Source organism: Poeciliopsis prolifica, unplaced genomic scaffold (genome assembly GCF_027474105.1).
Source record: "Poeciliopsis prolifica strain line A6 unplaced genomic scaffold, Auburn_PproV2 SCAFFOLD014, whole genome shotgun sequence".
Classification (NCBI taxonomy): domain Eukaryota; kingdom Metazoa; phylum Chordata; class Actinopteri; order Cyprinodontiformes; family Poeciliidae; genus Poeciliopsis; species Poeciliopsis prolifica.
In genome coordinates, this window is record NW_026562389.1 from 3,285,392 (window position 1) to 3,308,460 (window position 23,069).

General features: G+C 38.8%; 2 protein-coding genes across 2 annotated transcripts in view; one reads left to right on the top strand and one right to left on the bottom strand.

The window, feature by feature from the left end:
- The first annotated feature begins 2,849 nt into the window (after positions 1-2,849).
- Positions 2,850-8,457, top strand: LOC129365738 (chondroitin sulfate N-acetylgalactosaminyltransferase 1-like). The gene is made up of 10 exons (XM_055039169.1): positions 2,850-2,957; positions 3,514-4,034; positions 4,115-4,215; positions 4,499-4,677; positions 5,405-5,621; positions 5,772-5,873; positions 6,489-6,670; positions 6,741-6,835; positions 6,920-7,001; positions 7,920-8,457. The coding sequence occupies exons 2-10, from the start codon at positions 3,672-3,674 to the stop codon at positions 8,198-8,200; spliced, it is 1,602 nt and encodes a 533-aa protein (XP_054895144.1). The 5' UTR covers positions 2,850-2,957; positions 3,514-3,671; the 3' UTR covers positions 8,201-8,457.
- A 472-nt stretch (positions 8,458-8,929) lies between these two features.
- Positions 8,930-23,069, bottom strand: part of sh2b3 (SH2B adaptor protein 3) — a 58,112-nt gene continuing 43,972 nt past the window's right edge. The window contains exons 3-8 of the mRNA XM_055039168.1: positions 19,315-19,416; positions 17,988-18,076; positions 13,592-13,683; positions 13,274-13,488; positions 12,989-13,166; positions 8,930-12,111 (exon numbers count right to left, since the gene is read on the bottom strand). Of these exons, the coding sequence (XP_054895143.1) occupies positions 11,753-12,111; positions 12,989-13,166; positions 13,274-13,488; positions 13,592-13,683; positions 17,988-18,076; positions 19,315-19,416 (1,035 nt within the window). The 3' untranslated portion in view covers positions 8,930-11,752. The remainder of the gene's footprint in view (positions 12,112-12,988; positions 13,167-13,273; positions 13,489-13,591; positions 13,684-17,987; positions 18,077-19,314; positions 19,417-23,069) is intronic.

Consider the following 23,069-nt stretch of genomic DNA (forward strand, 5'->3'; position numbering starts at 1 on the left):
TTTAGGGGGGCAGAATAATAATAATAAGAAACAGTACAAAAACAATAGGCCTTCGCAGCGCTTAACTGCTCTGGCCTAATTATTAGAAGTACAAAGATGTTAAAACTCATGGCAAAATGCTAATTAAAATAGCCTGTAGTGGCATTATCTTTGTATTGAGAAATGAAATGCAGAACACAGGCATCTCTTTTCATACAATTTCAACCTTGTAAACTGCAAGTTTTAATTTATAACATTTTAAATGTACACTATTTAAAACTATACTTTTAAAGTATTGTACATTAAATTTATTTAACAACATTAAAACATTTTATTCTGAATTATTTAAATGTTTTTAAATATACTATAAAAACATTTAAATAATTCAGAATAAAATGCTTTAATGTTGTAAAACAAATTTAACAATATTAATTTGTTGTTAATTTTATAAACTAGATTTTATAAAATAGAAATATTTCCAATCAAAATTATAAAAAAAGTAAATCACAGAAATCATAAGTTATTCTTATTTAAACGAATCAAAATGCCGTAACGGAACATGAGGCCTACTACCGTTAGCAACAGAGCTAAGCTAGTTAGCCAAACACTCTTCACACATCACTTTATTGCAAAACAAACTACTCCGTGTTGCAAAACAAACTAAATACATACAAACACAAACATACAAGGTTAGCATTCATCCACATGTCATTCTCCTTAAAATTTGATCTCATTAATTACCTTAAAAGAGGAAAAATTGTAAGAGAAAAGATCACGAGAGGAAATCAGGCTTTCACCTATTTGCTTGTATTGAATGTGGAAAAAGAGCGCACGAGTCCCCCTAGTGGATTCTTCCGGTTATGGCGCTAACTGTCCCTCTTCCAGACAAAGAACTTAATTACATCTTTTGCACATCTTAAACCAAGTAATGCAGATACTCAAAATAATGGAATCTAATGTTAAGGTAAATCTGATCAGTATTATACCCAGCAACACATCCCCGATTTTAAAGTTTATAACAGATACTGTGTTAAGGCTGTTGTACTTTACCTGAATTTGATGGGAATTAGTTCCGCAGTTCTTCAAGGAACCATTTACCCATTAATCTTTTTTAAGGACAGCAGAAAATTGTTTGCCACATTTTCATATCGTAGGAAACGGCACAAAGCTACTTCTTCCGGTTGAATGTTTTTCATCACATTCTTTAACGAGCCTGCAAAGCTCAGGACTCACATAGTTTCCTCTGGTGGTCATCATGACACCATACTTTTCCACTTGGCCGCTTGGCCGTGTTCCTTGAGGTCTCCATGTTATTTCATTTTATTACTTTTGCATGCTTCTTGTGAAGAGCTTAAATAGGATTGTGTTTACAGCAGCGTGCACAGACAGATCAGTTGCTCGGCTGTCTGGCTCTGGTCTGCTCACTTGTTCCCATACACCTGCTCTTTCAGGCTGAATACAGAAGTGATTCCATGGAAATAACACAGGGACGGCTCATTTATTCATTATCCGTCTCCCCCCAGTAGTTTTAGATTGAAGAAGCTGATCTGGGGTGAACTTTGCTGTGCGGTGTTAGCTTTGACTTGTTGCGGTGAATACTTACAAACTGTTGGATGACATTCTATTCTTTGGTTTTGATCGGAAGACATTGGGACTAAAACAAGACTCAAATCATTCTTTTGTCTTTTTCTGCTGACTTCCACATTAGTGACCCCAAACATCTGCGATGTCTGAACATGTTTTTTAACCAGAACTCAGCAGATGCTGCCGCTGCTTCTGCGCCAGCTGTGGTTTCGGACCCAGTTTCTTGCCAGGTGGCTGTTACTCCAAGCGCCGCTTCTGTTTTTTCTGCCGTTATCAAGCTTCCCGAGTTCTGGCAGAAGCATGGTTCCAGCATGTGGAAGCCCAGTTCCATCTCCGTGGGAAAACCACAGATGAGACCAAGTACTTCCATGTAGTTGGACTCCGTTTCCACCCGCCGTCTGATGTATCTGCTGAGGAACCCACCAAGCGCTGACCAATGCAATGCGCTCAAGGCTTTGGCTCGACCAACTGTCAGATGCGGAGAGGGCCGATCGCTTACTCTCTCTGAATGGCTTGGGGGATCGCAAGCCCTTCGAGCTGATGGAGAACATGCTGGCTTTACTTGGCTCGGGAAATGTTTCCTTCCTTTTCACGCATCTATTTCTGTGCCAGATTGCTCCACCTGTTGGCACCGTGCTGGCCAGCTCACTGCTGATCCGGACAAAGGATCATCGCTCCCTGGCTGAAGGAACATAAGAAATCGGTTTATATTGTTATATTAAACACTCACACCATCACAGAGTCATGTAATGTCCCTCATCGGGCCAGATCTCACTGCTCACGGGCATAAATCAACGGTTGACCCCAGAGGCCACCAGCTGACTCCAGTGTTGAGGAAGCCACAGAAAACAGGGGTGACATGACACCTTACATGTACTTCAAGTGATTTGTCACTGATGAAATGCTCCAGGAAACTGCAGAATAAACGAACATGTATAGTATTCAAAAATAGCGCAAGTCAATAAACACAACTGAAAAGGAGCAGGTTCTAGGCACGTATCTGTATTTGGGTCTCGTTCAGATGCCCCCCTGTGGAGCCTATTGGGAGATGGAAACAAAGCTTCCTGCAGTTTGTGATGTGATCTCTAGAGATCGTTTTGAAATTGCTGACCCTAATTCACTTTCAGGACAACTTCAGTGCATCTGATATTGCAAAAAAAAAAGGACAAACTGGTCAGGCTGTGACCGCAAGGTAAGCAGGTAACCGGAGAGGGAGGCACTGGAGAGAGGTGGAGACTGAGTGGAGGGAGAATCAGTTTACTCCACCAAAGTCACTTCAGCGTTTACTTTCAAAGACCTGCTTCATCATTTCCTCCTGAAGACACAGTCTAGCGCAACAGCTGTAAAGTTCAATTGTTTCCATCGATCCTTCTCTTTGGGTCGTACAATAGTTGGTGAGTACAAATTGGATATTTCTCTGATATTAATTTGATTGCGTAAGCTTTGGTTACACACTATAAACTTCCTCTGGGCAAATACGAGAGAAAACTTTAAAACCTGACATCCAAGGAGAAAAGCACAGCAAACTACAAAGAACTTTTATAAGTTTTTCAGTCTGAAAAATCTGCACATTTTACGCTGTAACATTTTTGTTTTGTAGGTCATGACTGCTAGAAAGCTTGTGTAAATCCGCCTTCACACACACGTGCACACACACGCTTGTGGGGAAATATAAGCAAGTCATTCATGAAAATGGCCTCTACCTGAGTTATAAAGAGCCAACTGTGTTGTGAATAAACTGATTATCCTGCGTAAGGTGGAGGCGCTTACAGAGAGAAGCTTGTTTCTGTCCCTCTTTGGCTTTGCAGCATGTCAAAGCTGAGGTCAGCGTGTTTCTCTGCTTTCTACAGCAGCAAACCCAGCAGTCAGATCGAGATTGAATTGTGACCTGATGTGAAAATAAAAAAAGTTTTCTTCCTCCTGTCGTTTCGTCCGGTTCTCATCTTGCAGTAAAGTCGGCGATCGGACCAGAACCAGCTGCACCAGTCACTGAGTGCCGTGAACAAACTGGACGACTTCCAGCAGCTGCTTGGCTCTTTATCACAGCAGCAGGTGTGCATGTTGGCAGCTGTTTAAGCGTTTCTAAATAACTTGAGAGACAATCCGGCATGTTGAGACGGTGGCTGCTGGCGCTGATGGCCCGGATCGGCCTCGTCACGTCGGGCTGCTGCTGCTTTCTGCTGCTCTTCTACCTGCTGGGCTGCAAGCCTTCATCTCACAGCAAACGCCCGACTCTGCTGTGGCCTGGAGGGGCCACCAGTAAGGAGGGCTACCTGGCCCTCCTGCAGGAGAGAGAGGACTCTCACAGACACTACATCAGCAGTCTGACGAAGCAGATAGCGGAGCTGAAGGTCGCTCTGGAGGAGAGGACGCAGCAGCTTCAGGAGTCCCTGGAGAAGGCAAAAAGTAAAGGGATTCTGCCTCAGGGCCTGGAGAGTCTGCACAATACCCCTACAAAGTCTGACCTCAAGGTAGGAAAACGCACTTCTGGATGATTTATTGATGTGAGCTGGAAATACACCATATAAATGCGACGCATTGTGTTCTTCAGGAGTTCTTCCGCTCCCAGCTGAAGCAGGCGGAGGTGAGCTCAGGTGTGGAGCTGCCCAACGAATATGCACTGATCCCTTTTGATACCTTCACCCTGCAGACGTGAGTACAGCTGTGCAGTCAGGCCTCCATCAGAATAAAACGAGAGGCGTTTAACCATGTGCCAGACCTTTTCTCCAGATGAACAAAAACAGAGCTGAAGTTATCTTTGGACCAAAAGGGGAGCGAATTAAAATCGGCGTCATTACAGCTAGAAACCAGAGATCAGCCCTGAAATCTGGGAATAGTGATGAACTCTGACCTGAACTGGCTTGTTTCACAGTTGGTGTCTGTACTGAAACATGCTGCACAAATGAACATGACGTAACTTTCCGGCGCTGCTCAGGGTTTACCAGCTGGAAACGGGGCTGACGAAGCATCCGGCCGAGAGACCCGCGAGGAGAGACCGCAGAGACGAGCTGATCGAGACGGTGGAGACGGCTCTGCACGTCCTGAACGGACCCCAGCAGCATGCAGACGACACCAGGAGGAAACGCACCTACTCCCCTTCAGACTTCATACAGGGTGAAAACTATGGATTCAAGTCACTGGCATAAAACACAAGACGACAGAAAATACTGCAACACAAAAATCTGCTTTTCCACTTATTTTATATGTAACCAACATGCAGTGTTTAGCTAAAAAAAAGAAATATTATCGTATTGAAGAGAAAATTGTGAGTTTTCTTTTGCATGGAAACCAAATCTGATGTAACCTCACTTTATAGGTCTTGGATTTCCTTTAATTGACAGAGAATTCAAATCTTTAAGTCTGAACATCTATAGACAGAAAGCATCTCTAGAGAGCACACATCTAATGTGCTAATAGTGGAGCTAATTTTGGGTTTTAGTGCTTTAGCATTCGAAAACATTTAGCTCTAGTAGTTTCCCTAATTTGGTTTTCTGAAAAATTCTAACCAGCTCATTAAAAACTTGGAGGTTCTGCATAGAACATATTAGAAAGAAAATAGATTTTTATCTTAAAAGCAAAATGCGTATATTTTTTGTAATTTGGCTTAATTATTTGTCAAAGTATGCATGCCCCAGTGAAGAATCGGTCGTTTATCAAACTAGTTGACGATTCTGCAACCAGATTAATCCGATTAATCGTTTCGGCCGTAGTTCCTTACAAAAACCCGACTGTTACATGAATCAGTCTTTAAAATCTCCCTCAGGAGTGAGTGTGTGCTTGCATTGTTGCCCCTGGGATCTGCGGAGGATCTGCGGAGGAATATTTTGGTTTTTGGTCTCAGGTTTGACTCGCACGGAGCGGACCAGAGGGACCGTCTATGAGCTGACGTTCAAAGGCGACGGCCCACAGAACTTCGCTCAGCTCGTCCTCTTCAGGCCGTTTGGGCCTTTGATGAAGGTGAAGAGTGACAGTGTGAACACACACGGCATCATCGTCAATATAATCGTGCCGCTGTCCGGGAGAGTGGACGCCTTCAAGCAATTCATGAACAACTTCAGGTAACGTCTGGAGGCGGACCAACAAAACTCTGGTGGGAAACTGTTGACCTGAGAGATCTGGGTCAAAGCTCATTTCTACCAATGAAGAAGTTAAGGAAAAAATGTTTAAATGTGGTATAAATGTGTTCTTGTTTTGTTTGTTTGGTCCAGGGATGTTTGCGTCCAGCAGGTCGGCCGGGTTCACCTGACTGTGGTCTACTTTGGCCGAGATCAGATCGACCAGGTGAAGGCTGTGCTGGATCAGATCACCAGGTAATGCTAACATCTAGGGCTGGAAATAATGACGATCAATTACTCTATTCATTATTTTGACAATTAGTGGATTTATCGGATGAAAAAATTAGCACATTCTCCAGCTTTCTCAATAACCCACTACATCATGTATGCATTTTTGATTTGATCATCTGCAGCAAATGATGCATCTGCAGCTTAAACAATACTTCCCACATCAACATGTGAAAAGTTCGTCCGTTTCTGCTTGTGAAGGGCCGATCTGGTTATTTATGGGTTAACCAATAAAAAACTGAACAGCAAAAGGTGCTTAATATCTTTTTTTTTAACTAAATTTTAACCAGATGGAGCTAAAACTATGCTGGAGTTCTGGGTAAAAGAAATCTTAAATGCAAAATGTTTACATTTTTTTGTAGTTTTGGTTTAATTAAAGCTCTGAGCTCATTTAGAAAGCGTCACTTTTTTGAGTCTGAATCCTCCAGTTAACAATTAATTACTAAATTACTTATTTCATTTCATGTTGGCATTCAGAAGCTAATAAAGATGGAAGAGAAAGCCTGAGTACGCACAAGGAAATGAAAGCCTCGCAGCTGAGTAATTGAGAGGCGACGGCAGACGTTTTGTCCTGTGTCTCAGGGAGACTCGGTTCAGGAGTTTCACCCTGATCCAGATGAACGAGGAGTTTTCTCGCGGCCGAGGCCTCGACGTCGGCACCAGGGCCTGGCGACAGCGGCAGAACGTCCTGCTCTTCTTCTGCGACGTCGACATCCACTTCACATCAGACTTCTTGACTTCCTGTCGCTGGAACGCAGAAGCCGGTGAGGTCGTGTCGCTCGTTTCGCATCAATCGCTACCCATAATGCTTTATTGCATTGTTCATTGTTTCAGGTAAAAAAGTGTACTACCCTGTGCTCTTCAGCCAGTACAACCCATCCATCATCTACAGCAATCACACACACATGCCCTCTATAGAAGAACAAGTGGTGGGTGAAGGAGCAACGTTTTGACTCTGATGGAGAAAATGTAGATAGATAGAGGCTGATTTAAACCTTTTCCTTCTGCTTCAGGTGATAAAAAATGAAAATGGATTCTGGCGGGACTTTGGATTCGGCATGACATGCCAGTACCGATCAGACTTCATCAATGTTGGTAAGGCACACCCACATGTTCATAGATTACAGAAATACTGAAATACCTTTAATAATTGTACATGTTTTTCATCAATTTTCTGCCTAAATTAATTGTAAGAGAGGTAAGTAAATTGTTATCGATTGTTTTTCATCATGAAAACAACTGAAAATCTACGGTAGAAATATGCTTTTAGTCTCGGAGTTTGTTTTTCTTTAAGCTAAAGGAGATTACTTCATATTTTTGGACACTTTCAGCTGGCAAAAATATGGCAAGAACTGAGAATATATTAGAATAAATAAAACATTTTCATAATTTTATCAGAGATTGGAAAAACAACAACCCATAATTAAAAAAATACTTCAAAAGCGTACACTTTAAACTAATTTGAATAATTAACTGATCCCACTGTAAAGTTTAAGTAGGATCAGTAGAATGTAAGATTGAATTGAAATAAATTATTCCTTTGTAACGCGAGACATTTGTTGTGGATTGGCAATATGTAAATAAACTAAATTGAACTGAAGTAAAACAAAATGCAAAAAGGACAAAACCTTTCAATGACCTGTTATCTTTAATATCTTAAAAATTATTATTATGGTTCCACAAAAACATTTGTATCACAATCGAAACACAAACGCCATTTTAATGACTAAACTTAAAATAAAATAAGTCTTTTACTGCATCTGAACATTCAATAATATGTCCACTTTCTAGACAAAAATGTATATAATTTTTGCTGTATACTTTTCATTCAAACTCTAAAAACATTGGACTGTAAGATGAGGTAGAAACTACATATCGACATCGTTTATTTTTGTATTTTTACATCATTCTGTACATTTTCTGCTCTGGAAGAGACCAGTCGCTGTTGTCTGAGGATCACAAGGTTTATATTTAATTTAATAACGCATCAGATTGTTCTACTCTCGCTGACAGGTGGGTTTGACCGCAGCATCAGGGGCTGGGGGCTGGAAGACGTCCACCTGTACAGGAAGTATCTCCACAGCAAGCTGATGGTGGTTCGAGCTCCGTCCAGAAGCCTCTTCCACCTGTGGCACGAGAAGAGCTGTGCGGACGAACTTCCTCCAGACAAATACAAGATGTGCATGCAAACCAAAGCCATGAGCGAGGCCTCTCACGGCCAGCTGGGGGCGCTCTTCTTCAAACAGGAGCCAGAGCTCCACCTGAACTCCCAGAAGCAGAGCAAAGAGATCTGATGCGGACATTCAAAGAGCATGTAAAGGCCAAACGAAGGCTAAAAGCTTCCATGCTTTTATTTTGGTAACATTCTGTATAATGTCTCTGATGGAGACAGTTAACCTTCTTAACAGAGAAGGTTAACTGCAAAAAAACAAACAGGTTAATAGCAAGAAAAACGCATAAAAGGCAACATGAATTTAAGCTTCTGTCAATAAGGGAACAAGGTAATGGCGATTGAAGTTAAAAGTTTTTTTTATTTTGTGAATCATTCTTTTTATGAATGATTCATGAAAATAATTATATCAATGTAACGATTCACTAACAGTACAAAAACAATTGTGATTTTTATTTCTCTTGTTTAGCTCTTACAGGGGTTGATTACAAGCATGGCTTTAATAAATCATTTCACCATATATGTATATTTACATATAAATATATATATATACACTCATTATGTATATTTGAAAGAGAGAAATATTCAGTTTAATACAATACCAAGCATGAAAATAAATAAATAAATAAAAACAAGCAAAACAACACTCAGGTTATTTTTTTGGTTAGGTTTATTTAAAAAAAGTCAAATATACAGTAATATATATATATATTTAATATAATTTAAATGCTCGTAACTGAAAGGGATGGCGACTCAATAGAAGGTGTGAGAAGCTGCTGTGGACATTGATGTGAAATGTTTACAGTGCGAAGTTAACAGACAGGATGAACAGTATTCAGAACACATTACATTCATTCATCGACTGGATGAAATCAGCAATACGACGGGGAGGGGAGGCGATCAGGGCTAATGACACCTTGATAACACTTTAAGCTGGTATAGAAGTATATAAAAATAAAGTAAAATCTGGCAGCTGTGGTTGTTTTGCAGCAGGTTTTCTGTTTGAATTTGACTGGTTTTTTGGTCTACAAGCGGATATATAAGCACCTAATTCTTCCACGCAGCGCGGTGTGAAGCATCTTTCATTTATTGCACGGCACGATCACACCCTGAGCTCTGGAGGAGGGGGGAAAAGCAACAGCAGCTTTCTGGCAAAGGCACAGTCACTCTCCCAGGAATAATAATAATTATCAAAAAAAGACATTAACTAAGAAGAGCGAGAGAGGATACGAGACTGGTGCTCAGAATAGTTTTCTTCTCTTTTATTTTTTGCGTTTACCGTTGCTCTGCTTTAGCAGAAATGAAACAGAGGTGACGAAGGAATCTGTTCAGACACATAAAGGCAGGAAGACCAAAAACAACCTCGTTTTTGTTCCCCTTAAAAGATGTCAGTCTAGATCACAATAACACAGGACGCAACAACCATTAAGTAAACCAACAAATGTTAACTTTGGTAGAAAAAAAAAAAAAAGATAAAAAAAAGAAGCTGGTCTATTACTACAAAAACTATCAAAACCAAGAGGAAAAAACGAAACAGGAAGCTGCAGAGAAAGACACACCAAACTTTAGGCGTAAGTTTACTGTGAGCAAATGTAAAATAATCTGCGGGAGTTAGTGTTAAAGCAAAGTTAGAAGATCCCAAACTCATCCCGCCGCGAGTGGATGTGAAAGTTACAGATAATCTTTGACTTCTCTAAAGTTTGGGATGGAGAATGACGGAGAACGCTGGGTTTTGGTTAAAGGCTTCATTCACTAAAACGCACACCTGAGTTGCATATTGTGGTCAAAATTATGGTTTTAAACCTTTCATAAAGGCACCTTTAATTATTAATGTTAGTGGTTCTGCAACATCCCACGCCACATTTAAACACCTTTCGAAACTCTGTTTACAAAACTTTCCTTTTAAAAACATATAATAATCGATTAGAAAATACATCTAGTGTAAAAAAAAAAAAAAAACATGACTCTTTGCAGCTCTTTTGGTTTCAGCTGCTATGGTGAAGTGAGAGAAAATACAAAGAATTAATGCTGTAAGTGTAAAAAAACGTAAAGCTAAGACATAACGCTGCTACCAGAATGGAGGAAGGTGCCTGAAACTGGGGAGGGGAAACGTCACCGAAAACCAAACGTCTCTGTTGGAAAGAGGACAAATCATGTGGACTCTCGATTCAGTCCAATCATTGTTTGTGTCTGGAAGTGCTGCGGAGTATTCCCTCACCGTATGCCACAAAAACAAGAAAGTGGAGTCAAGTTCTTCACGGATTGTTTAGCGCTATTTAGGGGACGAGACGAACGCTCGCCCCTTAAATATGTGAATATAGCTGGATCCTGCTGCCCTCGACGCCCTCCAGGCTGACTCTGATTTGACATTATAATTTAATAAACATGGAATAATTTATGCAGCGCCTCGAACAAATTTTTTAGTCCAGGTAAAATCAACTTCTTTACGGAAAAAGTCGTAAAATCCTTCCATAAAAACAAAACGAACAAAGACACGTTAAAATTAAAAGATGTAGTTTTAAAATGACGAGTTTTCTAATGTTAAATCTAGTTTAAAATGCTAATTCTGTAATCATTTATCTATTTTAACATGTTAGTTTACAAGCTGCTGATGTAAATAATGACGAGTCAGCAAATTAGTGACGTTCAATCAGACGAGAATCTAGTGTAGAAATGAAGACATTGCTCTTATTTCCGTTCATCTAACTCTGCAAAACAGTGAAACGTTTCACCACTAATGCATAAGCGACGTATTGGACAGGTGAGATTAAACTGATCGAGTGATTTCTAGAAGAATAAACAGCTTTCTGTCAGAAATGATCATTTCTCAGGTTTCTGCAGCAGAATGTGGAGCCAGCATTATGGCCAACGTTAAAATCCAGATTTGAACATTTTCTAAACTTTCACTGTCACTCCAGTTTGTTTGATTTTGTGGCATTTTCTTTTAATTCATCATCATTTTGGTGACATAATTTCTTTACGGTTCGCTTTGCTCATCTCACATCCAGACTCGGATCACAAACTCAGCTTCAGCCGACATGAAAATCCCGAATCCTGTTTCTTCTTTTTAACAGCGATCTAGATTCTAGAACTACCTCTTTTCTCCTTTTTAGTTATTTTCAAAAATTTTTCTACAAAAGATTGAGTGTATAGAAAAAATACACAAAGTGTACAAAGTGCACTGACACTGATGCGCACTTAGATGCTTAATAATGCACAAAGAGGAAGAGCAGAATTTGATCCCACGAGGAAAAAAGAGCGCAGCTTCGTTTGTGTCGAAAGGTGGAGGCTTTCCTCCGCTTTGGGAACTTTGTGCGGAAAGTTCATGCCCTAAGTTTTCCCAAAAGGAGCGCAAAGTGATTTCCCATCGTTTCAGAAATAACATCAAGTGCACTAACAAGAAAATCACAACAGGTGTTAATAAACTTTCTCTCTTTCGTCGATCGAAAACAAGATTAATCATCGTCGTCAACACTCTTATTAAAGTCCAAAAATACATTCATTGTGGACACTGGAGGTTCTGAGGGTGAGGCAAACTTGTTCTTTTGCGTATTTTGCATTTGTCCGTCTTGTTTGGATTCGTTCCCTCGTGTTCGTTGGCTTCGTTCTCATCCCGATGAAGGCAACGCTCTTCATTCGAGCGATCGCTGTGACCGCGTCTTCACCGAGGGGAGGGTCAGAGCAACATGTACTGGTTGTCTATCGCCCGCTTGCGACCGCGGTCGGGCTCCAGTTCGTAGTCCGAGTCCCGCTGAGGGATGATGGGAGTGTGAGGGTTGGGGTTGCGCAGCAGGGGCCGCCTCCCCACCGACTCGCTCCGGCGCAGGTGGGCGGGCGCCGACGGCGCGGCCTCCGGGTTCGGGACGGCGCGGCCAAACTGGGAGAAGGAGCCGGGGCCGGAGGTGGTGCCGGTGGGGGACGGGGCGAAGGCGGGGGGCTGGCTGGAGCTGCGAGCCAGGCTGCAGCGAGCCAAGCTGGGCTCAGAGCTCCACCGATGGAGGGAGAAGGGGACGAGGAGCGCGCCGGGGAGCTGGCCTGAGGAGCAGAGACAGGAAATGAGCCGAGGAGTCAACGCATCACAACGCTCATCATTTATTGTGATAAACAGCTTAGAGGAATTTTGATTCATTGTTGTCATGATAGTTTAAAAAACCCCAAACTGTCCACATAATCATCAGGATTATTTGTTACTGGTTTCTCAAAATGTGGGAATGTTTGTCAGGAACCGTGTTTGTCTTTAGGAGGTGGTAAAAGCTCCGTCATGACGGCGCTACCTAAAAGAGGTGAAAATACGTTTTATCGCCATTGTATCGCTAAAGGAAGGCTGCATTATTACATTTTAGACAATAAGTTGCCTATTTATTATTTTAAATGTATTTATTTGTATTTTTTAAATCTATTTCTAATACCGTATATACAACTTTAGTTGAAAAAAAATTCAGAATAATTGACAGACTAATTTATTGATAAAATAATTGGATTTCATAATGTCTTGTATTTTAACTTTAACTTTTTCATTTTGACAAACTTTAATGCATTTTATTTGAATTTTATGAATTAGTTCTCTAGGGACATATGAAATCAGCTTGATTATTTCCCAAATTCTACTGATTTTTATTTTTTTAAACTTCATTTTAACTATAATTATTAAGCCTGTAAAAGCTACTTTACATGTTATATTTCTGTATTTTAGACTTTGAAATGTTTATTTTCTTAATTAAATTTCTTTTAAAAATGGTTATTTGCATCTTTTAATTCGTTTCTAATATAGTATAAAAAGGATTACAGGGTTAAATTAAAAACCAATTTATTTTATCCAACTGATTGATAGAATGATTGATTATTGTAAGAGTTGCAGCACATGTCCCAGCCTGTAATGGATATTAAATAAAGTCATTATTGAGAGGCTAACCCTGTGAGGGGGGAGTGGACCCGGCCAGGACAAAGCTGGACAGCGTGACAGCTCCGGCTGCTCCGCACTCCAGGGGGATGGGGTAGAGGCGGAAGTGGCTGAGCATGTCCATGACGGAGGGGAAGCGCAGGTGCTGCACCCTGCATTGACCCCATTCGTTCAGAGAGAGGCGCAGGTGCTGCAGGAGGAAAAACAGAAAAAACAACCAAACTCTTATTTAAAACATGAAGAAGAAGAAGCAGCAGCGCGTTGTGCCTCCAGCTGCAAACGTTCAGCCGTGTTCACCTTTGCTTTTCCCTGGTAGTTGAACGTGAGGACGAAGTCTCCTCTCCGCGTCTCGCTCTGCCGGACCAGAAACACGCCGTGGCCTTCGGGTCCGGAGCTCTGGACCAGGTGGGCTGCCTTAACTCGAGAGATGGGGCCATGAAACCAGGGGAAAGAAACCAGGAAGTCGTCGGCCTTATGGATGACCTGCTCAGGGAGGGCGAAGGTGACGGGGCCTGGAGGGGCAAAAGAAATGAAAGAATTTTATAATAAATGTTGATTTTTTTAAACCTGAGAAAATGGAGGAAAAGCACCCACATTATCAGAGGAGCTACTTACTCTGACGTCCTGAGTCTGAGCTCCTCCTCTGATTGGCTGGAGCAGAGCTGTCAGCTGAGGACAGGGGGCACTCCAGATCCACACTGCCTGACCTGAAGGGGGCGACACCACCATTCAAAACCACTTTACACATTTAGTTTAAACTAATTGTTACTTTGAAAAGTTTTTAGCAACAGTTTGAAGTGAAGCAGCTGCAGGGTTTCCCTCAGTGTATTATAAGCCTGGCGGGCCACCAGGCTTTACTTGTGCACCCGCCAGGCTTAGGATTGCTCATTTATTTATTTATTTTTTAAATATTGCCTTTTTTAAAGACTTTATAGTTTGTGTTTAGCTATTAATTTAGCTAACTGTGATACTGAAAGGTGCTAAAACTGGTCGTTTAAAACTGGACAACAAAAATGCTACATCATTTTATTGTACTTTTTGGTGATTTCAACATGCAATATTTTTATAAAACAAAGTAGAAAAGATCAGCAAAACATCTGAAACATCAGATGTTTTCCTTAGTGAAAGAATGGTGTACAGGTTTTTAAGTTTTCTGGTCGAATGTTTCTCTCGTTGTTGGTTAGAAAATTATTTTTCGTCCAATTTCAGCAACAAAAATGAGATCTTTCTGCTAAAGTCATTGCTGTCTTTAGACAAGTTTACCAACAGGTTTGATGAGTTAAAAGTTGCTGGATGTTATTGTAAAAACCAAAGTAAAGCACACGACTAATAACTGTTGGAAAAATACTTTGTGTTGTGCTGAACATTTTTAATTTAAGAAGAAGTATAAAAAGCATTCATCTGCATCCATTTATTGATCGGTCAAATTGATACTATTTTAAATCTGCAGTCGAGGCCAAACAATGCCACAATTGGGTCAGGGGTCGTGCTGTGCACACACCTGGTGGTTTAGGTTGTTCTGTTCAGGAATAATATGTAAAAATGTTCAGAGAAAAACCTTTAAAACTATAAATCAAGATCGCTTTAAAAGATCACAACAAAATCTGGACTCTTGGAGGCAAAAGAGAACCACTTATAAAAAAAATTAGGTGATTTAAAACTTCTGCACAGTACTGCATGTGTATGTGTGTGTGTGGGGGTGTGTTGGTGTGTGTGGAGCTTGGTGAATGTGGAGGAAACAGCAGGCGGCTGAAGAAACACAAAGACACCGAGCACAGACAGGAAGTTGGTCCAGTTGAGATCTGAACTGAAACCCACTGTTCTTCTGTTTCACCGCGCTCACACACACACACACACACACACACACACGCTGCATTGTGTGTGTGTGTGTGTGTAGCTGCACAGACGAGAGTGGGAATGTTAAATAGGGAAGTAGGAGAAAATCCTGTGTAAATGCTGACTTGACTTTGTGGTGCTCTGAATAACAGGAAGGCGAAAGTCTCCTTCTGCCTCGCCAAGTGCGTTTGTGTTTTTGTCCTCCTGTCTCCGGGACAATTTTTGTCCTCTGTCTCAGTGAGGACGGTTCAGTCAGGCTGCAAAGCTTCGAGGATTTAAAAGAGAAACGTCTTGACGTTAAAGTTTATGCTATTTGTCTACCTTTAAATCATTTGTTCGCATCAGTCGCCTCACAGAAGTCAATTGTGCGATTAAATGTCGTTTTGCTTGACGTATAATTTAAGTCTTAGATGTTATAAACCTCAATCTGTAATGCTGAGGGTTCAGTGTCTCAATATGAAAGACTTTATGCAGCTGAACGGAAGAGAAATCCAAAAAATGCAGTCATGACTGATTTTCATATTAATGGGAAATATTTATGATGTTGATTTTTATCTCGTCAATAAATTTACAATCTGTAAGTCTTAAAGTCTACATTCTAACAATATAAGATTTTATACATTAGGCAAAATAAAATAACGTATCTACTTTCCCTTAAAGCTATAATATTAAAAACGATTTAAATGATGACAAAACAAACAAAAATAACATTTTAAAAATCTACTTTCCCTTACCAAGTCTCAAATTCAGAAAATACAAAGTTAGAAAAAAAATAGCTAAATAAAAATCATAAATAATTTAAAGCCTTCTTTACCAGTCTTAAAACAGGAACAAAATAAACAATTATAACTGACTAAAAATCTGCTTTTGATCACAAAATTCAAAGAATATAAACAATGATAAATGAAGATGCAGATATTTTTAAATGGTTATTTTTCCACCAGATTTGACAAGGTCAATATAGTAATACCCTGACTCTGTCAGTAGGGGGCGTTAATGACCACTTTAACTGAATCTAAACTCAGAAGAACATCCTGAGCTTGACAAAATAAGAATCTAAAGTAAAAAAAACAATAAATAAAAGCAGTAATGATCCTCCCAAAACGGTAGATCAAGTTGTTTACACTTTCCTGTCATTCAGTTTCTTCTTCAGCAAAATTAAAATGCATATAACTTTGGTTTAAAATAAAGGATTTTGATGAAGTCAGATGCTGAAAACATTGGAATAAAAATGTTTTCAGTTTATTATTAGGAAGAGAGTTATTCTCTTTTTGCTTTTGGGCTTCTGGATCCTCACTTTTCTGACTCTCAATCAGATCTAGAACCAGCACCGTTTCCTCTCCTTCCAGCTCCAACAATCCACTTTTTATAACAGACACTGTTCAAAGGTTTAAACTAAATACTTTTCTGCAGAAATATTACAAACATAGCCGAGTTCAAACCTGCTCCAGTTTGCAGAACCACCAATCAAACCAATGCACAGACTAACGGACACACATACACACACACACACGCACGCACGCACACACACACACACACACTAGCATGTCCTCATGCACACCTTAAGAAGCCCTTTCACTTTGCAAACACATACCTCAGCATGAGTAAACATCCAACTCAGCCAGAAGAAGAAAAACAAGTTATTTCTGCTCAGAGTCTCAGGAGGGAAAAGGTGAAAGTAGGTGTGTGATGATGATGAGTGATGATGATGATGATGAATCCTTCTTTAAAAAACCATTTCATGTCACTTAACTACTTCAGTTCAACAGTAAACTCCCTACAAATATATCTATTTATTGAACATGAGCTTCAATTCTTTTAGAATCTGGTTTAAGTTTTACAGGCGAGAGCTTCAAGAAAATATTCTGATGGATTAAAAATAGAACATTTTTATACTCGATTCAGTGTTAATAAATTATTTTTGATGCTCCCTTTTCTAAAAAGAGAGATTGCAAATGACAGAAAATAGCTTCAAGACAGTTTTACTAAAAATGTCTAAAAAAATATGAGGAAAAAAAATAAAGTTACTTTAATAAGAAAAAAGTTGAGTTGAGAACCTGACATGATTAGCTCAGTTTGTGCAAAACTGAGCTAATCATTTCAAAGTCCTGACGTTGATAATAATTTGATACGGACACCTTAAAAGATTAAGTATTAAATATTTTTGATAAAACTTACACCCAAGTATAACTTCACAAGACTCATTTAAAAAAAATTTTTTATCTTTCTGTTGAAGTCATTATAAAATTACAACTTTTTTCTTATATTATGACCTTATTCTGGTGATATTAGGACTTTATTAATTAACAAAATTTAGTCTGGTAATATTTTGCATAACAGAGTTGATCAGAATTCAAAGTACAAATAAATAAAAGTTTTAAAACATGCTTATCAAACAGGATGGCATCATTCCAAACTATGGAAACCCAAAGATGCATTGGTGAAAAAAATCCACATTTGTTCAAAAACAAAAATTTGATTAATTGATCAAATTGATTTATAGCCCATATTGGACCTTAACTTGGATTTTGTCTCAACACCATGAATAAAACATCCCACAATCCTTTGCCGTCTCACATGACCAGAAACACAAACAGCAACAAGATGTAGATGAACATTGCTTCTTAATTTCACCCATCAGATCGATATGTTAAAAATCGATCAACATCGGTCGATAGCGATCTTTTCTCAATTACTTACAAACTCCTGAAATCAGAACAAATCCTGTGCTGTTATGCCCGTTTCCTGTTCACCTACTCCTATGACATTTTTTCCCTTCACTTAACTTTCCACTCATATCCTTGTATTCGGCATTCTGTGAAGTTTTATGAGGAATCGCCTTTTGTGGTTTAGCCTTCTCCATGATTTACTGGAGCATAAAAATACATTTCTGTTTTAGAAACCATCAGTAAATTTGAGATTCTCATAAAACAGAAGCAAAAATTAACAGAAATAAACACTGGAACCCTGCTGCTCTATTTGGATGAATCTATTAGTGATATAGTGATATTGAAATATTCCTGTAGATTGAAAATACAAGGAGTTTAACACTTGAAACTTGTCATTTTAATAATTAACTTAGGATTAAATTAGTGGGGAACATTTCTGAAAATATTACAGGCTTTGGAGGAGAGACCTTTGGGTCATAAATGTGGTGCGTTCAGGTGTTTCTCACCTGTTGCTGATGCATTCTTTTAGCTCTGTGGTCCAGGAGCTGACCTGCTGGTCGTTGTCCGTCTCAAATATCAGACTCCCTCGATTAACCTGCACAACCAAAAATGGAAACAAGTTGCGTCACATGAAAACAACGAAATGGGAAATGTGCTATAGGTGTGTAAAATATGCTTTATTCTAATTTATACTGGTACTTAAAGGTTAAAGCAGTTTGGATCAAGCTGAAATTTAGCCTCATAATTCGGTAAATATGTTTTGTGAAGAAGTTTTTTTAATTTTAAAATTCAAATTCAGAGATTTTCCAGTTGATTTCAGAGTCTTCTTACATATTTGCAGGGAAATGATAGCTTTTATTATCATTTAAAAATTCAAAATTAAGTAGCAGGGACAGGGAAAAAAACATTACATTTTTCCAACATGTTCACGTCTTTTCAATCAAACGTAATGATTGTTTTGCAACAACTAGATATCTTTCTACACAAAATGTGAGATTCCTTAATGCTTTTTAGGTTTCTAAGTAAAAATAAAAATGTTCAATATGAAGCGATGCAAGTTCTGGATGCATGTTGAATTGATGGATGGATAACAATCCATCCAAAAGGTGAAAACTCAGTGCTGTCAAACTCATTTTTGATTTGAATGTGTTGATAAAAACCTGCTAAACTGTTAAAATATCAATGATTTCTTAAAATTAAATAATATTATTGAACCTCTTTTCAGTCCTTCCAGGATTTGTGATTCTTTTTGTGATTTCTTTGCAATAAAATTTTAAAGCGTTTGTGGTACTAATTCGGAAATATTTGCACTCATTTACGACGATAAATGTGACTTTATTACTCGCTGTATAGATATATGAACTATAATCTCACATCAATTAAAGCTGAGGCAGCTTTTAAGAAAAGATTTGATCATTTTTGAGAAAAATCTGCCATAATCTTGGTGCAAAAAAAGTGGGAATTTCCACAATAATTCTCAAGAATCTGGAGGAACTGATTGATATAAATTGGCATTAAAAAGATAAAAACTACATTGATTTGATTGATAACATAATATTTAGGCACACTTAGTGTTTAGTGTAGAATCTACAGGGCCACATTAAAAGCTATAGCTCTTTGACTTTTTTTTTCCTTCTGATTTCGGCTCATTTGAACAAACAATCCTGAAGAAAATCTCAAGACCAAGATGAATACTTATTACTTATCGCTACAAGGAACAGACCTGGAGTGAAACCAACTTTACAAATATATACAGAAATGTAAATGAATGTCTGATAAATGTTAAAATAAAATCGAGCCTGCAGTGGATGCTTTGTGCGGCGAGTTGTGTACCTTTAAAACGAATGTGTTTAAGTTGTCGGGCATCTCCAGTCGGGTGCAGCGACGGACTTCTTGGATATCTGAGCAGTGAGTTGTCAGTTTGGGACATGAGGCCTGAAAAACAACAAAACGTCTTCATTATCCTCTGGACATTTATCTCACCGGGCGTTGCACGTCAACATTCGGAGTCGAAACGAAGGAGATGAGACAATGAGTGAAGAGAATAATGACTCTCCCGGGTGTAAACAGAAACATGTCTTTGAAGATTTTCAAAACAGAATGATCCAGGTCAGATGGATGCTGCAAAAAAATAAACATCTTCAGTGTATCAGGTAGACCAGACTAATAGACGTTAGGTTAAAGTTGACAGGAGATAGAGGTGGAGGAGTGTCCCAACACATAATTAATAAGAACCAGATGTTTGACGCCGAAGCTGTAAAACAGACGCAGTTTCTGTCTGATGCGTTTACTTGAACAAAAGTGTGACTGTGAATCCTCCCGCGGTCAAAAACAAAGCAGTTGGTTGTGTGAAGCAGAACCAGCGCCAGGGTCCGGCCTGCCAGCACTGAACTGTTTGTTTGAATAAAGTGATGAGATTTGAGGCCCGGTCATGGCGTCTGCTTCAGGGATGCTGGGATATTCTGACACGTGTCAAGAGAAAATGATCAGAGACATTAATGACTGTAATGCCATCTCTGCTCCTGGTTTAAAAACTAAATGATCAACCATGACAGGCAGTTTAAAGCTACGATGAAATGCTACAAATTAGGATTTTTATGCTTGTTTTATTGACACAGATACAGATCTAATGATTACTGCAGTAAAATGGCTCTATGACCTGAGAATGTTTTTGAGAAAATCCTTCAGTAATTTATATTTCTCTTTTTTTTGTCCCCACAAAATGTGTGAATAAAGTTACATTTTAGTTCATGAAGAAAGTGAAATGGGTATAAAGTTCAAGTTTGGTTAATTACCGTATTAATTCAATTGAACTTTACATTGATTTAGTTCTACAGACAATTTGTACCGTGACTGCAGCAGCTTCACTGTTACTCTTGAGAAGTTCCTCAGAAGAATTTCAAATATTGTTTCTGACTCATTGCATGGTTAGTCATCAGAGAAATAAAACGGCTGTAGATAAAAACAGTTTCATCAGGAACTGATGACAGTTGATGACGCCTGAGATAAGAATGTGGAAGGAAAAACAGCTGGCCTGTGGGTGATAGTTTCAATACAACGTGTTTCACGATATCGTCAAAATGGTGTCAGAAACGTTCCTCAGAAAATACAGCTATGATACATAATCCTTTGTAAAATACTTTCACCCTCCAAAAGAACTACTACCAATTTCAATTCAGGAAGAATAAAACTGAATTAATCGACAGATCAATTACTAAACACCAGAAGATAAATTCACATTTCTTTTTCAGCATTTGTATTCCCATGTTCTGTATTTAATATGACTGAAATTCACATGTAATTATACCTCTGGATCAGGTGTTATTTTTGTTTGGGATATTTAATCAAAACTGAAACTGTCAATGCTGCAAAAAGTATTTTCTTGTCCACCTTCACACACATTTCGACATGTCTGGCATTCGATCCCCAGAGTTTAAGTTGATATCGACCCGTCCTTTGCAGCTGCAACAGCTTCCACTCTTCTAGTGGTTCCTTTTCACAAGGTGAAGGAGTGCATTTCTGAGAATGTTTCAGAAGCCTAGTTCTTAGGTCACACACTGTTGTTGGACGGTCTCCAGCTCATTTCTAAGGCCATTTAAGTTCTTCTACACCAAATCGCTTCTGCTTTGACAACTCAGACACGGAAAAAAAAAAAAAAAAAAACCTACTGAAACACAGAAGTCTTTAAAAAAAAGCTAGTGCATTTTACGAATCGGGAGAACAACTTTTCTATATGTTTTGTCGGCACACGGTGGACTGGAGGCGCAAAGATCCATGTGAATACCAGTGACGGTGAAGAATCACATTAGAAATTGTCAGTCATGAGCGTTTAAATAAATCAGGGATTTTCTTGAAGGTTTTGTTGCTCTGTGTGCCAAATAATCAACTTTTTTTTTTGACTGTTCTTTTTTTTTTTAAAGCAATGCAAACCGAGGGCTGTCGTAACATGATGCATCAAAATGTCAGTGGAGATGACTGAAATAGGAAATAAAATTGTGAAAATATGCTCAATCTGCAAGGACTTTATGCAACAAATATTTAGGAGTTGACTTCAACTCTAAAGCATTTATAAAAGGTAATTTTTTTATAAAGATTATTTTACACATAATCTTTGAGCTACATTTGTGGAATCTGGATAACCGTAAATGTGGATTTTTGGCGGGTTTCCACAATGTATTATAAGCCTGGCGGGCCACCAGGCTTTGCTTGTACCCCTACCAGGCTTAGCATTGTTTTTTTTTGTTTTTTTTCCAATTATTACTTTTTAAGACTTTATAGTTGGTGTTTAAGTATTAATCTTCCAGTTTTTCCAATGACACATAACTATCAAGTGATATTTTCAAATTTCCTGTGAACTTTAAACATATTTAACTCACAAAGATGGCAGCCATTTGGATTACCGCCCTCGCGCCCTAAGCACCAGGCTTAGCAAGTTTTCTGGAGGAAACCTTGCACACCATAGCTACACACTGGGAGGATTAAATAAATATATTTAGTGAAATTTGGGAAAAAATAAAACAAATTTTTTTGGTTTTCACATCCATCTCATATACATATTTGCTACCAACCAGCATGTTGTTTGTAACACATCATCAAGTGGTTAAAAATGTGGCATCTTGTGAGATGAATGTATTTGACCTCTGATTCATTAAAGCGTACACTGCAAGTGGACCAGACCAAACCAAGAAGACACAGATGAGGGGATGAGCAGAAGCAGAAGGAAAAAGTCGAGACATGTTGGACAGGAGAGAGGGAGGGATGGAGAGCAGCGGAAAGGGCAGGGAGGACAGATTCCAGGGATTTATGCACCGGATGAGTTTGAGTCCATGTGACAGTGTGGGAGCCTGAGGAATGTGTTAATCCTGCACACATAAAAACACACAGAGGACGGCTCTCTCTGACACACACCTCAAAAGAACGATTTATGTCATCGTTTGTAACTTTCAAAGCTCTGTGATTCAACCACACGGACTAATATCACCAATAAGAGACAACGTGACGCAAAAACGAGGGTGTGCGTGACTCATTTAGTGATTTCTGAGTCAAAATTGGCTGCGAAAGCTCAATTTTAGTTCAGATTTTCAGGGAAAATCTTTGTTCTTGTTTCTGCAGATGTTGAAAAGTAAGAAACTGAACAAAAATAAGATTAAATCAACAATACAGTGAAAGAGGGAAAGTGATGTCTTCACAAAAAAACAGATAAAATTAGCCTTGCTGTTTAGAGATGCATTGCTAAAATTTGTTCCAATCAATTAAATAATTAATAATTATAATTACTAGTAATTATTCCCAAAATTAGCGACGTGCTACGAAGTCAAACACTATGATTCCAATTAGGACACTTGATTTTGAGGTTTGAAGTTTTAACATTCCCTCCAGACTTTATTTTTGTATTAACGTCTTTCTTCATGGGAGATTTAAATGTTTCACATATTTTATTCTTTTCATCTTTTCTTCAGGTTCTAAGAGATCCTCGTTTTGTTATATTTTATAAATATGTCTAATTTTAATAATGTCAGAAAACCACAATTTCCTGATTATTCAGTCAGCATTTAATACTGATGGTGCACCTTTCTTGTGACATTCAG

Coding starts and splice junctions, on each gene's coding strand:
- LOC129365738 (XM_055039169.1), top strand. CDS start 3,672: ATGTTGAGACGGTGGCTGCTGGCGCTGATGGCCCGGATCGGCCTCGTC. Junction 4,216..4,498: donor GATACCTTCACCCTGCAGAC/GTGAGTACAGCT, acceptor GGCGCTGCTCAG/GGTTTACCAGCTGGAAACGG. Junction 6,671..6,740: donor TCGCTGGAACGCAGAAGCCG/GTGAGGTCGTGT, acceptor TCATTGTTTCAG/GTAAAAAAGTGTACTACCCT.